The following is a 15630-nucleotide window of genomic DNA, read 5'->3' on the forward strand; positions in this document are numbered from 1 at the left end:
TATGACACGTAGTAGCAGCAGTAGCAGTAGCAGTAGTAGTAGTAGTAGTAGTAGTAGTAGTAGTAGTAGTAGTAGTAGTAGTAGTAGTAGCAGCAGCAGCAGCAGCAGCAGCAGTAGTAGTAGTAGTAGCAGTAGTAGTAGTAGTAGTAGTAGCAGTAGCAGTAGTAGTAGTAGTAGTAGTAGTAGTAGTAGTAGTAGTAGTAGTAGTAGTAGTAGTAGTAGTAGTAGTAGTAGTAGTAGTAGTAGTAGTAGTAGTAGTAGTAGTAGTAGTAGCAGCAGCTGTTGTTGTTGTTGTTGTTGTTATTGTTGTTCTTGTTGTAATGATGGGGATAGTAAAAAACAATAAAAAAGACTGGACACCATTTGTTGGAAGACAGTTATAGGAACCACGTGGGACTCGAGACTTCCCAACACTCAAGAAAAGAATAAACACCGAGAAAAAAAAGAAGAAGAAAAGAGAAAAAACAAACTTGCGCATCAACAAATTCATACCTCACGACAAACAGTCAACCCGTGGAGGCCTAAAATGCGCATCTCCTGACGCGGCACGAGGTTCGGTTCACGTACTCCCATTGAAGTCATTGCCCATCCCACTATCTTATCGCCTTCCATTCACGACTCCATCAAACAACACTTCAGTCTTAATTTCACAACACTGGCCCATGGAGTCTCTAGAAACACTGTAATAGTATATTCAAAAGCCACATGCATGAAAACACACACAAGAAAAGTTACCGAAAAGTGTAATTCCTTAGTAACCTCAGCCCAGCGACAGCCACCACTATCATCCGGGGAAAGCCTCTCCTCCACATGTATCTCCTCCCTCCTCCCTCCCCCTCCCTTATACACTCAAAATTCCCATAGTCAGGTGGTTCCTCTTAAGCACCTGTTGATGCATTATCGTGCGTGTACGTGTGTGTGTATGCGTTTGTGTGTGTGTGTGTGTGTGTGTGTGTGTGTGTGTGTGTGTGTGTGTGTGTGTGTGTGTGTGTGTGTGTGTGTGTGTGTGTGTGTGTGTGTGTGTGTGTGTGTGTGTGTGTGTGTGTGTGTGTGTGAACAGAAAGGTAAAGTTAGGCCTGCCATGACTGGAGTGAAGTGCGTGATGACTGTACAGCAGGTGTTGACGTTAGTGGTAGAGCCTGAGAGAGCAAAGGTCACGAGAGGCTCTCCTGTTCAAAGAGAAGATAACAAGACCCAAGAGACAGCGAGGTGCCTTAGGTCGTGATTCATTTTTCCCTCCTCCCCCTCCTCATCCTCCTCCTCCTCCTTCTCCTGTTCTCTCTCTCTCATGGCCAGTATTGCTCTCTCACCATCATTGCTTTCCAAAGGTTCTAGTTGAAGATACTCGTACTTTTAAGGGTTTTCTTATGGTTCTGGTGATAGATTAGCAAGATTTCTAGTTTGTTAAACGCAGAAATTGTCTTGATAACCCGGTAAGTCATTTCTATGGCCTTGGGAAATTGTCCTGGTTATAGAAAGTAAGACGCTTCTGCATGAACACAGGCACATGTCGCTCATACCAGTATTTAATCAATTCCCCCCCCACACACACACAATAAGGCTTAAGAATCCATGTGCTACAGCGAAAGAGTCTCGTTCCGTGTTGGACAGACAAATCGCGACCCTTTACTTCACTGACAGTCTAAGGAGAGGCTTTCCTGTCCCTCGCCTACCATCCTCATCCACATTATTCACTGTCGAACACTAATGAAAAAAAAATAATGAAAGACACTCAAAAATTTGTTTTTCGTGGCAAGCGACCGGGACAAGTATTATTATTATTATTATTATTATTATTATTATTATTATTATTATTATTATTATTATTATTATTATTATTATTATTATTATTATTATTATTATTATTATTATTATTATTATTATTATTATTATTATTAGTAGTAGTAGTAGTAGTAGTAGTAGTAGTAGTAGTAGTAGTAGTAGTTGTAGCAGAAGTAGTAGTTATAGTAGTTGCAGTAGAAGCAACAGTAGTAGTAGTAGTAGTAGATGTAGTAGTAGTGGTAGTAGTAGTAGTAGTAGTAGTAGTAGTAGTAGTAGTAGTAGTAGTAGTAGTAGTAGTAGTAGTAGTAGTGGTGGTGGTGGTGGTGTTGGTAGTAGTAGTAGTAGTACTACTACTAATGGTAGTAGTAGTAGTAGTAGTAGTAGTAGTAGTAGTAGTAGTAGTAGTAGTAGTAGCAGCAGTAGAAATAGTAGTAATAGTAGGGGTTGTTGTTGTTGTAATTGTATCAACAACAGCAACAAAGAGCATCGACTCGCATGGGTGAAAGGTCGATCAGAGAGAGGCCAGGTGTTTGAACAGGTGTGTGCTGCTGCTGCTGCTGCTGCTGGTCACCCGAGTACCCCAGGTGTGCTTCTGATAACCTGTATCACCTCACTCTGCGATGTACTGTACCTTCTCACAAACTCGAGAATCCCACCATAGAAACAACAACCAGTGAAAAAGCCATTTGTCCTACAGTAACACTATACACTGATGATGGTGAAGGTGATAGTGGTGATGATAATGATGGTGATGATGATGGTGATGGTATTGGTGATGATGATGAAGTAGACGTGCAATATTACAACCATTCAATATTTTTCAGGTTGCATAAAAATACTTCTACTGTCTCTTTCTTTTTTATTTTATATAAGACAACTTTTCACACTCCCAGTCCCACCCACCTCCACTCCCTTCAGTATTACGTTATGTATTTATTGTTCCTCCTCGCGTGACATAAAAGCAGCAACACCACAAGAGCATAAGCCTTCCCACTTAACCTACGCCATCATTTACCCGTCAGAATCTTGCCGCTTTCTCTCATCGCCTCTTCGCTATCAGGTTTTAGAGTCTTGATTACGTCATCGCCTCTACAAGTTGTAGTAGGAGCGTGGCTAATCTGATAGACACTTCCAGCTTGCCTTCATATGCTTCCGAGCCCGCACGATAGCCAGACAGTCCTCCGCTGCACGCCCGCCTCCCCGCACAGGTACAGTACAGTAACGTGGTGTTCGATGGCTGGGGTTCACACTGCCACCGAACACCTTTTTGGCTGTATAATTTATAGTTCATTAGGTTAGGTTAGGTTAGGTTAAGTTAAGTGTACACGTGCCGCGAGACTTCTGACAACAATCTATTCGTAGGACACCCAAGTTGTAGTTTTCAAATATTGAGATCAACTGTACGAAATGGAACATACCAAACAGAGGCACTTATCGCTATTATTAGGCAAAAACATACGTCAAGAGATGACAAGAAGCGGGACAACGATAATTTTCCTGGTGGAAGACTGAGCCGCGATGCTCAATCTTGATGGACGCACCGCATGTTTGTCTCTGGTACACAAGACGTCCATAGAAATAAAGCTCAGTGTGATGTAACGCTTCCTTATAAGGTCCATATTGTTTTTGTGTTCTTGTCTTTGGGAAGATTGAAAGGACTCCTGCAGTTTGTTTCACAACTGCTCGCTGTTTTCATACAACGAACAGTAAGTGACAATCATTCGCCATCAGATCAGATCTTTATCTACGCCAGATTATCGAAGCGGACACTGTACATATTGACTATGCGCCTCTTGTCCATCACAACAAACAAACATGACGGACAGGGATTTCCTTATTCTTAAGATTATGTGGTGGTGTTGGCAAGCCTTCGCCAGGTCGCCCATAAAATGTTTGGGCTGCGAAGCCACACTGCAGTTGGTCACTGACTCTCAGGTTTCAGGTACGAATACACTTGCTACTGCTGCTGTTGTTGCTGCTGCGTTGGCTGTGCCAGCTGCCTGTCATGGATCTCATGTCGGCGAATTCTTGTGAGGTGCAGGTGACTCGACCCGCGCTTACCCTGCACCGCAGGACCCACCTCTACAACAGCTGCCCCGAGAAGCAAGCAGGTAGGTTGGTCGGGCAAACACATGACCATGTGCATTAGACTATGGTCTGTTGACGGGAGGGGCTGTGATGTGACTTGAATAGAATATAAGCATTTTCCCAAGCAAACCAACACCTTGAGCTGTAGAGTGACTACTGAGCAGCGCTACAAAAAGCCTGGTTAAGTAAGCCATACTATAGCAGTAAAGACAGTGAGACATTTAAGAAGAGGCGGAATAACTTTGCCAAAGAAAAGTGACTTTCAGTCCTTTGGTATTTCAGGTGTGCGCGAGAGAATTTGCGGGTGGTCATTAAAATGCAACAAATTTTCCCGCGGACGTGTGTGGGAGGCAATGGCTGCCCGTCTGCCTATCCTGGATTGGTTGCCTAAATACAAACTTCGACAAGCTTTCCTGGGCGACCTCATCGCCGGCCTGACTGTCGGTGTGGTGGCCGTCCCTCAAGGTGAGGCAAAGCGCCGTTCCTGATTGTGGCTTCCCCTACCGGCCAGATTTTTTTTAGATCCAGAACTTAAGTTTCATAACATTGGAAGCCAGCGATTTTGTGGTGGTAGTTAGGGAGATTTACGACAAGTGAGATGAGTTCATTCATTATCCTCATGACAAATGGTCGCAAGACACATGATGATAACAACCAGAAGGCTAATAATACCTCACACGTGTCCTTGCCATTACTATCACCTGTTTCTATTTGCTTACCCAATCTGACTATGATCCCCTCGTACAGGAATGGCCTACGCCATGCTGGCCCACTTACCCCCCATCACTGGCCTGTACGCGGGCGTCATCTCCGGCCTAGTGTACATGCTGCTGGGCACGTCACACCACATCTCCCTTGGTGAGTGAGGTGCCACACATGACTTTTATCACTGATGACCATTGTGCCTCACGCATTCCCCACGTCTCCCAGCGTTTGTAAACTTGAACAAATTAACATAACGCTACACTTCTCGTGACTCATCCTGTGTTGGTGTGACTTTCCCAGGTGTGGTGGGTTCGTTGGGTGTGCTGACGGCGAAGGCAATCGGGAATGTGGTCAGCCACGAGACTGTGCCTACTCCTGCTACTGCTCCGGCCACCGCCATCCTTTCCACGACGCCAACTCTTGCCCAGGGCTTGCAAAGCTTCACCGCAGATGGGAACAGCACAAGCGACAACTCAGGCTACAGCTCAGTGGAGGTGGCGGTGGTGCTGGCCCTTCTCACCGGCCTGTGGCAGGTGGGTTCACACAACACTGGAATGAATCGTCTTTCCTTCATCAGCATAACAAATAAGTGTATGTGTGTGTGTGTGTGTGTGTGAGGGGGGGGTGCGTGGGTGCGTGGGTGGCTGTGGTATAGATTGGTACAGTCAGAAAGTGATATAGATGCTGAAGTTGTTGGTGGTCCGGCATGCAGGTGCTGATGGGCGTGCTACAGGTGGGCCAGGTGTTCTCCGTGCTCCTCTCCCACATGATCGTCTCTGCCTTCACCACCAGCGTCGCCTACGACATCATGTTTTCTCAGCTCAAGAGCCTGTTGGGGATCCCTCTGCCCCGCTACACCGGTGCCTTCAAGAGCTTTTATGTGAGTTCCTTCAGCGCTGCCATGATGGCACTGAACGCGGCGTTCATGTTGCTCCCCATTGAAAATGGGCGTGTATTTATGAATTACAACGGAGGAGGAGGAGGTGGTGGTGGTGAATATCTTAATTAATGGTAGCGTTTGTCTCCAGACGATTCGGGATCTGAGCCTTGCCTTGCTGACTGCTAACCCAACGGTGGTCGGGGTGTCAGCGGTGTGCATCACCCTGCTGGTGGCCAACAACGAGATACTGAAGGTAAGAGGTGCTGGTGATGGTGGCGGTAGTTTGAAATTGTTTTTTTGTTCCATTTTCTTTTTCCTTACATTTCTCTCATGGTTATATTCATGCGTGACACAGTTTTTGTAACACTGCGCACTGCTCACACTAACGCCACTGCCACGGCCGGCCACAGCCACGCCTCAAGAAGGTGTGTCCCGTGCCGGTGCCAGTGGAGCTCCTGGTGATGGTTGCCGGAACGGTGGTGAGTCGCGTGCTGAACCTGGAGGAAGAGCAAAGCGTCACCGTCATCGGCCATGTCCCCAAAGGGTGAGTCCAAGGCTTTAATGACAGAATGCCAGATTACTGAAACTAAGCATTTATTTGTAGCAATAGAGCAAATCTCGCTAAAGATTTTGTCAGTAATCTGTAGTATTGTTCTTCCAAGCTGCCTCGACATTCTTGCCACGCCCAGACACTCTCATTAATGATCAACCCTTACCGCCTCGCCAGGTTCCCCATGCCATCCGTGCCTCATCTGGAGCTGGTGCCACAGCTGCTGGTCCATTCCTTCATCATTGCCGTGATCGGCTACGTCTCAGCAATCTCCATGGCCAAGATCATAGCCAAGAGGAAAGGTTATGTTATCCAAGCAACTCAGGAGCTTTACGCTCATGTAAGAATTCCGACTTCAGAACGCAGACATTCTATTCAGTCTTGTCCCTAATCTGTCCTAATCTGTTCATGACATGCTTTTATTCGTGTTTCCGATGAGTTGATTTCCTCTACTAATATGAAAACAAACTCAACTTTACTGGTTGTTGTTATTGTACTAATATAATTCACAGACAAGCAACATCAGTGATTCTTGCCTTTGATTTCCTTTCAATTTCAGACCAGTTCGCTTTTCGTGTACTGTACAAGATATTATTTTATTCGATCTCACATTTTCTTTATAATACTACGGTCAGATTCAAGACTGTTTCCTCCGGCAGGGTATCACCAACTTCGTTGGATCTTTTTTTTCCTGCGCACCGGTGTCTGTCTCTCTGTCGAGGTCAGTCATCCAGGAGGAGGTGGGCGGCGTCACTGGACTTGCCTCACTCTTCTCTTGTTCTGCCTTGATGATAATGTTGTACTCCATCGGGCCGCTCTTCAGTGCACTGCCCAACGTGAGTCACAAATAGTCACTCTTGAAGAAACTACCTTAGCAAATCTTATGGTAAAGTAACAATAGTATGACTTTGAAAGGAACAACTTTGCTGCATTATGAGCATTTCATCGTCTCCAGGACTGCATACCCTACTTCCTCTCCTTGTCCTCTCTCCTCTATCTTACTGGACGGTTCCTCCCTTCTTCCCTCCAGTGCGTGCTGTCCGCCGTCATCCTGGTGTCCTTCAGAGGCCTCTTCCTGCAAGTGAAGGATCTGGCCAAGCTATGGTCGTCCTCTCGCCTCGACGCCGCCATCTGGCTGGCCACCTTCGTGGTGAGCGTAGTGGTGGGCTTGGATTACGGCCTCCTGGCGGGCCTGGCAGCCTCGGCGGTGGTGCTGCTCCTTCGCGCACAGCGACCACCGGCCCTCCATCTCGGCCACGTGCCCTTCACCGACCTCTACCTCGACCTGAAAACCTACCACAAGGTGAGACTAGCAGCCTGTCCGCCGCTGTCTTTTGTCTTCTTTAATCATAGTCAATCAGAACACAGCATGCCAAAGACTTTTAGCTCTGTTAACTCAAAAGCAAACATGATATCTCGCGCCTCGTGCGCCACTCATCGTCACCTTCTCTTGGTCAGGCGGTGGAGGTGCCCGGCGTGAAGATCTTCCAGTTCGGCGGGCCGCTACACTTCGGCAACGCCTCTTACTTTCATTCCAGCCTCTTTTCCGTCACTGGCCTGGACCTCGCCGCCGCCAAGCCTGCCTCCGCCAGTAGGGTCCAACTCATGGACGCAGGCAGCCGAGGTTCGTCATAAAACTTATTCTTTTGTTTGTGCGTGCATATGCTATACGTATATCAATGAAGAGGCTGATAGTATTACTAAATGGTAACCTACACATATGATGTCTATCTTTTAGGATGATAAGGAGACGCTGTTTGGCGTCACAGTCAACAATGCTGGTGTAGGAAAGTGGTGTATCAGCCACTCGTGTGCTCACCACGATGACTCTAGCTCTTTCTACGACATGAGAAGCGACGAAACACGTGAAAGTGGCGCCAGTCAGGCCAGCACGAGCCACACTGACGTCAGCGAAGACGACACGAGTCACAGTGACACTGAAAACGGTGATACAGGCAGCGATGCGTGCTTGGACTGTGACCCTGACCAGGACAACACAAGTCAGGGAACAGTCAGTCAGGTCTCCACTCAAGACACAACATGTGACTCGATGTCCCCTCACAAACCAACAGATGTGACTCTAATCAACATAGACGGCGAGGCAGCGAAAAATTTAACCTGTTTCTCATTTCAGGTGAGTCTCATTTTTACGTTATTGCTGAAAAAATATTTCTTTTTTTTATTTATTGTGCTCCAAACACAAATCAAGCTCACTTTATGGTCCGTCCAGCGGGACACTGCAGCAAAGAGTAACCCCGCTGAGCGTTTAGCTGCCACTTTACTGTCAATGACCATCGCTTTTTGCAGGTGTGCCATTGGCTGGTGCTCGACTTGTCCCTTGTCAGCTTCGTGGACACCACAGGCGCCAGTATGATGAAACAGCTCCACCGCGATCTCCAGACCACTGGTGTCACTTTGTGTCTGGCATCAGCCTCAGGTAAGTAACACTTTGCTAACGCCAGGTTGCCATGAGCAAATCACAGGCGGTGAAGTGTCCTCGAAGTGCGCCACGCCGTGCCTGACTTCCCTACTTGTTCTCCCCCAGACAAGGTGGTGGAGGCCCTTGAGAGGTGCGGTGTGTTGGAGGAGATCAGCCGCGATCTTGTCTTTCATTCCACCCACGACGCCATCACCACCATCACCTGTCCTCGCCACTCCCCGACCACGCGCTAGGACTTCCAGTAGTTACGTCCAGACTCCTGCCGTTGCTGAGAACATCGCAGCATGTCTACAGCGTGTGCTGGTACATGCAGGCTGGCACCAGCACTCACCATGTGTTTAGGTGATCGGCTCACTGCGTCATAACTCACTCAGTCTCAAAGATGTCACCCTGTCTCGCCGTAAACCCTCATACGATATCATACCGTGCTCATCGTCATTTTAGAATAACGTGTTAGGTTTACCTTTATGCTCCTACTTATTTATCTGCTTGATAAGGAGCTCACAAACTCGACTGTCCTTCCAGAATGCAGCTGCAGCTGCAGGCTAAAACTTATAAATGCCCGATGATTGTGCTCTAATATTTTAAGCGTTGAGCAGCCACACTCTGAAGTGCTTGCAGTAGATTTTGTGGTCAGTGTTCTTTATAAAAGAATACTGGGATGCGAGAAACATGTCCATCCCTTTATGGTGTACCTCGTGGAAGCAAGGCATTGCAAACGAAAAGGAAAATAATCCCTTCACACATTGCGTGCATAAACACACACACACACACACACACACTCTCTCTCTCTCTCTCTCTCTCTCACACACACACACACACACACACACACACACACACACACACACACACACACACGCAGTGCTGAGCCACGCTTCTCAACACTCAGGATAAATTCTCTGCCTGCCTTTTCCCTCCCCAGCCAGCCTTGCTTCCACGCTCCTCTGATGTGCAAACTGCCTTTAGCGGACCCTGCCACCTAAATACCACAAAAATACTAATACAGATATCCCCTTCCCACTTCTCTCTCTCTCTCTCTCTCTCTCTCTCTCTCTCTCTCTCTCTCTCTCTCTCTCTCTCTCTCTCTCTAAATTGGCAGTAAAGTTATCGATTCCTTAATAATAATTCCTTTGTGTCGTAAGCTTTGTAACTCTTAGCACTGAAAATATGTTAGACTCGTGAATACGTGCACTGCAAATAGAGTAATAATGATAAATATGTAAGTAAATAAGCAATAAATATGTAAGTAAATAAACAATAAAACTACTTGAAATATCCTACACTTTCCTCTTTATGTCACGATGGGAGAGATAAATTGATTGATAGATAGATAGATAGATAGATGGATAGATAGATAGGTAGATAGATAGATAGATAGATAGATAGATAGATAGATAGATAGAGAGAGAGATAGATAGAGAGAGAGAGAAAGAGAAAGAGAGAAAGAGAAAGAGAGAGAGAGAGAGAGAGAGAGAGAGAGAGAGAGAGAGAGAGAGAGAGAGAGAGAGAGAGAGAGAGAGAGAGAGAGAGAGAGAGAGAGAGAGAGAGAGAGAGAGAGAGAAACAAAGCAGAAAGACACACACACACACACACACACACACACACACACACTCACACAGACAGACAATTAAACACACACAGATAGATAAAACAGACACATACAGACGAACAGGTAGACAAGATAGATACATACACAAACAGAGAGATAGACAATTAAAATGACAAACAGAATCGTGGAGGAAGGGGTGAGAGGAGGAGCAAAAAAAGCGAGTGACGAGGGAGAGAAAAGAAAAGAAGGGAAGGAGGAAGGGAGGGAGGAAGGAAGGGAGAAAAAAATAAGAATGGGATAGTGGAAGGAAAAAAGAAAAAGAGCGATGGTGGGGAGGAGAGAGGAAATCTAAACGTGCACCACCACCATGTAACCTAACCTAACCTAACTTAACCTATCTTACTTAATCTAACCTAACCAAACTTAACTTAGCCTAATCTAACCTAACCTAACCTAACCTAACCTAACCCTGCCGACTGTCGCAGAATTATCAGTCGTGTGCATGCAATAACTCTCTCATTCTGGTTACAAAGTGAAGGGTTATATCACTCTCCTTGTGGTCGCTGTTTACTGTGGCAAGTTTCTATACGTGACAACTGGAACACGACTAATTAGACCTGTATTCAGAAATGCCTTTCCCTCTTACTACGACAATTTTCCAAGGCCAGAGACAACTAGCCTGGTACTCAAGACAGTTTCTCCTTTTAATAATCTAGAAATCTTGCCCATCTTTCACCAGAACCATAAAAATACTCTTAAAAACACGAGTATCTTCACCTGGAGTCTTTGGAGAGTAGCGGTGGTGAGAGAACAAAGCGTTTCAGATTACGGGCTTAAAAGAACAGAATACACAAATGAGCAAGTGAGTGAATAGATAAGAAACATAATGAATATAACTACACTAAAAAGTAAACCAATATCTTTTCATGCTAAAACAGTGATTCGAATACAATCAAGACAAGTGAATGACATGCACAGATAACACGAATGAACAAAGGAACACGTAAACACTGAGAATGAGAAAAAAAGTTTAAAGAAGTGAAGCCCAAGTGTCACTGTCTCACTATAAAAAAAAAAAATCTACACCTCTGCTCTATAAATAACAAGAATGAACAAAGGAACACGTAAATACTAACAAAGAGACAAAAAGTTTAAAGAAGTAAAAACCCAAGTGTTCCTGTCTTACCAGCACACCTCTGCTCGCTCAACACCTCAAGATAACCCACCACCCGCACCGCCCTAATAGGAATATCAGCGAGGGTGAACCGCACAGTACTTGTAATGATAAGCCGCGTGTTTACTAAGCTTACTAATTCTTGTATGGGAACCTCACCTCTCCCACTCTCCCTCCCTGAGCTGGGAATTCCACATGGAAGCTACGGTTTGTGAGTAATGACCTTCGGGTGACTGTAAACGTACGAGAGAGAGAGAGAGAGAGAGAGAGAGAGAGAGAGTAGGGTCTGCAGTCCCTTGGGTGTGAAATGATCATGGTAGCGAGAAGGAGAGGGGAGTGAGGCTGAGGATACAGGAGGGGCAGGAGAGGGGAAGGGAGGCGAGGGATGCCGGGAGAAGGGAAGGGAGTTGCCTATACATTGCTATAATCACGTTATGTGCACCTCTGGACCCACCCGACAGGAGAAATAGGGAGGGAGAGGAGGGAAGGGCCGAAGGTGACGAGGAAGGAGAGCTAAGGGGAGGGATACTGAGAAAGGAAACACCGCAGGGAGAACACAACCTTTTTTTCTTCAACTCTGGCAAGAATGAACGCGGAGAGGCCTAAAGATAGTAAGTATATTAAACAGAGAGAGAGAGAGAGAGAGAGAGAACCTCCAAAACTCACACATAGCTTGCCCCACACACCCTGATTTCAGTTGAGAAATAAGTGGCTTGGAACATCGAGGACTGGTGACGGTGAGCGGTCAGCACAAAGCACAACCAGACACATAAACGCTTTGCTCTCTCCCCATGACTATTTTCCAATGCCACAGAGATGATTAGCGGGGTTTTCAAGAGTGTTTCTCTGGTTAATAAAGCTTAACTCATGTTGATCTGCCTCTAGAACTGTAAGAACACATTGAAAACTAGTGTAAATTGAAATAAACCTTCTTGAAATAGTGGAGGTGACACACAGAAGTGCTTGAGAGTATATGCATTAGACACTCACACACAGACCAGCACAGCGCCGACAGACTACCAACATCAGGTGTTCGTTTAGTTTTTAGCGATTTTTCATTATTCTCAGATATCAACGGCGCCGAGAAGGGATGGATGAAGAGAGACTACTGTGTGTGTGTGTGTGTGTGTGTGGCGCCCCTTTGTTCCTGTACGAAGAAGCCTGATGCTGTTGTTGCCGCTAGCTGCAGGAGTAACAGGAGGAGAAAGAGAGGGAGGTAGTGGTGCAGGAAGAGGAGGAGGAGGTGGGGATGTGCGCCCTGTTCTCGCCCTCCGCCGGGGATTGCCAACGCCTCACCTCCTCGTTAACTCAATCTAAAAGTAGTTCGTGCATCATTACCTCCCACCTTGTTGCCTCGCCCGCCTCATTCCGCATGATTAGTCGCCCGTTTGCAATCCTCGCGTCTAATTGGTCGTCGGCCGGGCCGTTCCCCGAGGCAACTAATCATGACGGGAGCACGATTACCACCCAGCCAATCACGCCCAGGGGATTCCTCTCGCCGGCCCTGGATTTCACGCCACGCCTCGACAACCGTCCGCGCCGACATTAAACCGTCAATTTTAGGCAACGAATAACAATCTGGCTGGCGGAGAAACACGTAAAACTCGTCTCACTCGCTTCAAAGTTCAATCGTGTCTTAGGAGCGCTTACTGAGGATAGGGAGGCGGGGGGTGGGCGAGGGAGACGGAGCAGGGTTTTGAGAGAGAGAGAGAGAGAGAGAGAGAGAGAGAGAGAGAGAGAGAGAGAGAGAGAGAGAGAGAGAGAGAGAGAGAAGGGGATATCTGTATTAGTCCAGAAAGCTAACTAGAAGGGAGGGAAGGGAGATGGGAAATGGGAGAAGAGGAAGAGGGCAAGGAAGCTAAGGAGAGGTGGAGGGAGGTTGAGAAGTTTAGTAAGAGGGGGAAGAGGAAGTGAACTGAGGAGGAAGGAAGTAAAGGGGAAGAGTGACGATAAACTGGACGCTGAAGCCAAAAGGAAGAGAAAGAACTGTAAAAGGAATATTGCGAAAAAAAAAGGAAAAGGGAATGAGAAGGAAGAAGAATGAAAGAAATGGAATGGAATTGGACCCATTGGAACGAAGTAGAAATAGCAACAGAAGAATGAAAGAATAAAAAAAAGGCCAAAGAAAAACGTAGAGGAGGAAATAAGAAACGGAGGGAATGGAAGGACTACTAGTGGAGAGGAGTGGAGGATCATGAAGGCTGAAGGGACTGGAGAAGTGTAGGAATAGAGGACTGGTTGAGGACTAAGAGAGAGGACTGATTCTGGACTGGTAATTACTGATAGAACTTTAGTAAATGATAACTGTTAAGACTGGCAGAAGACTGGTAAGTGATAACCGCCAGACTGTAAGAAGACTGGGTAAGAAGACTGGTAAATAATAACAGAAAGGCTAATATAAGACTGATAAATAACTGTAAGACTAATAGAAGACTGGTAAATGATAACTAAAATTGATAGAAGACTAGTAAATGATAATTGTAAGACTGATATAAGACTCGTAAATGATAACTGCAAGGCTGTAAATGATAAACAAGACTGCCAAAAGACTGGTAAAAAAAAAAAAAAAGCTCTCCATAAAGAAGGAAGCCACGATCAATCTTGTCAAGTAAACACCGACCTTACATAAATTCCAATTCCTTACTCTATATATCTCTCTCACTCACGCTTGACTCTACTCTCTAAGATGCAGCTTCCTCGCCCACAGACTCCCCCCCAACTCCCCACCACACACACACTCCATCACTTGAGACTTGCAAGAATACATTGGTTATAAAATCGAGTATATTTGGTTTTTCTTCCCGTCACAGAGAATGTTTTGTTGACCTTATGTAAGAGAGGAGGACTGGTCAGAGGCAACAAAAACATGAAGACAAAAAGCCCACGCAGTCACCAGTCTTCTTACAGAGATGGAGGGATTAGCCAAAGGACAGGGACAAATGTCTTTTTTACTTGAGTCACATGGCCACCTTGCTACGGCGTCTTTGGTCGAATATTCAGTCAAGCATTTAATCTTCCTTACAGGTGTTTTATGTTCATTCAGAGTTACTTACATGCAATAGAGAAAAAAAGTAAAGCAGCAAAATTTATATTATAATAAGAGGAAGTATTCCTTCATTTCTTTCTTAACATTAAGAGATAATTTTGTCTCTCAGTTCTTTTTTTTATTTTTTTATTTATACCATGTGGGCTTTTCACGGGAATTTCTGGGCTAAAGGGGATACTTTTTGGGGTACCTCCTATCTCAAAGCCCACCCGCTAAGAAACCGTTGCCCCGAGTGAAGAAGCCCAATCCCCCATCAGTACTGGGACACATTTCTACCATGAGTTTTGAGTGTGATTAGACAATTTTATTACTATTTCATTGACATTAGGAAGGGTCTACGGAGGTCAAGATTAATGGCTAGTCTTCACTATTTCAATCCCCTACATGAATTTCTGAAGCTGTATGAAATCACCAAAGGAATATGAAAACACAACATGGTACTGAAGGGGTTAATAGTTAAGTCAGATTTCAGTCCCTTCCCCTCCGTGAAAAGCTACTTATTGTATTGTTAGTCACTGTTTTAATTTCATTGATATTTTTTTTTCAGTCGTTGTCCATTTGTAGCTCGAAAAGACGTATATCTCCTGCCCCCAACACACACACACACACACACACACACACACACACACACACACACACACACACACACACACACACACACACATTTTGGCTAAGATTTTCCACAGAGCAGCCACCGCCATAACAGCTCCCTAAGGACGTGACGGTGGCGGTGCTTCAGGCGGTGACTATACAAAGGAACGTCTGGCGGGGCATTGCGGGGCATTTCAGCAAATTCAGCCTCAGGAAGGAACTTTGTATAGTTTCAGCAGCAGTGATGAAGAGAAGCACGAGAAGTTTTGATCATAATTATCTACATTTACCTATCTTCTACTTTGTTTAATTTATGCTTATTTATACCTATTTTTTTTTTTTTTTTGTAAGGAAGCTATTAACAAAGAAATAAGAAGAAAATATACAAATCTCTGTTAAACTCTGGAACTCCCTGTCTGTATTTATATTTCTAACTTCCTATGACTTGACTTCACTCAAGAGGGAGATTTCAAGACATTTGTCCCTGTCCTTTGGCTAACTATCGGCGCTATAAGGAGACTGGCGACTGAGTGGGCCTTTTTTTCTTTATCTTTTGTTGCCCTTGGACAGTCCTTGCCTCTTACATAAAAAAAAAAATAAGTAGAGAAGAGAAACAAAAACACAACGAATAGATAGATAGTATACTCATTATCATCGGTACAGTACGAGTAGGAAAAAATCAATAAATACAAAATAAACATGAATATACGAGCATGGATAACCAAATGAATAAATAAAAGAACCGTTCATTTATTTCACGTGATGTGACGGATGTGTTTGGTTTAATTGTGCTGTGTTGACGTGTGAGTGTGGTGGACTGACTGG

The 15630-nt window shown here is 45.2% G+C and overlaps 1 protein-coding gene across 1 annotated transcript; it reads left to right on the plus strand.

Moving 5' to 3' along the window:
• Positions 1–1102: 1102 nt before the first annotated feature.
• LOC123505372 (solute carrier family 26 member 6-like) lies at positions 1103–8742 on the plus strand. The gene is made up of 15 exons (XM_045256591.1): positions 1103–1209; positions 3718–3893; positions 4153–4335; positions 4618–4728; positions 4876–5108; positions 5288–5455; positions 5604–5708; positions 5866–5999; positions 6183–6345; positions 6665–6841; positions 7036–7308; positions 7464–7601; positions 7744–8139; positions 8313–8442; positions 8551–8742. Exons 1-15 carry the CDS (start codon positions 1103–1105, stop codon positions 8676–8678), a joined length of 2622 nt encoding a protein of 873 aa, XP_045112526.1. The 3' UTR covers positions 8679–8742.
• Positions 8743–15630: the final 6888 nt, after the last annotated feature.

Source organism: Portunus trituberculatus, chromosome 18, assembly GCF_017591435.1.
Source record: "Portunus trituberculatus isolate SZX2019 chromosome 18, ASM1759143v1, whole genome shotgun sequence".
Classification (NCBI taxonomy): domain Eukaryota; kingdom Metazoa; phylum Arthropoda; class Malacostraca; order Decapoda; family Portunidae; genus Portunus; species Portunus trituberculatus.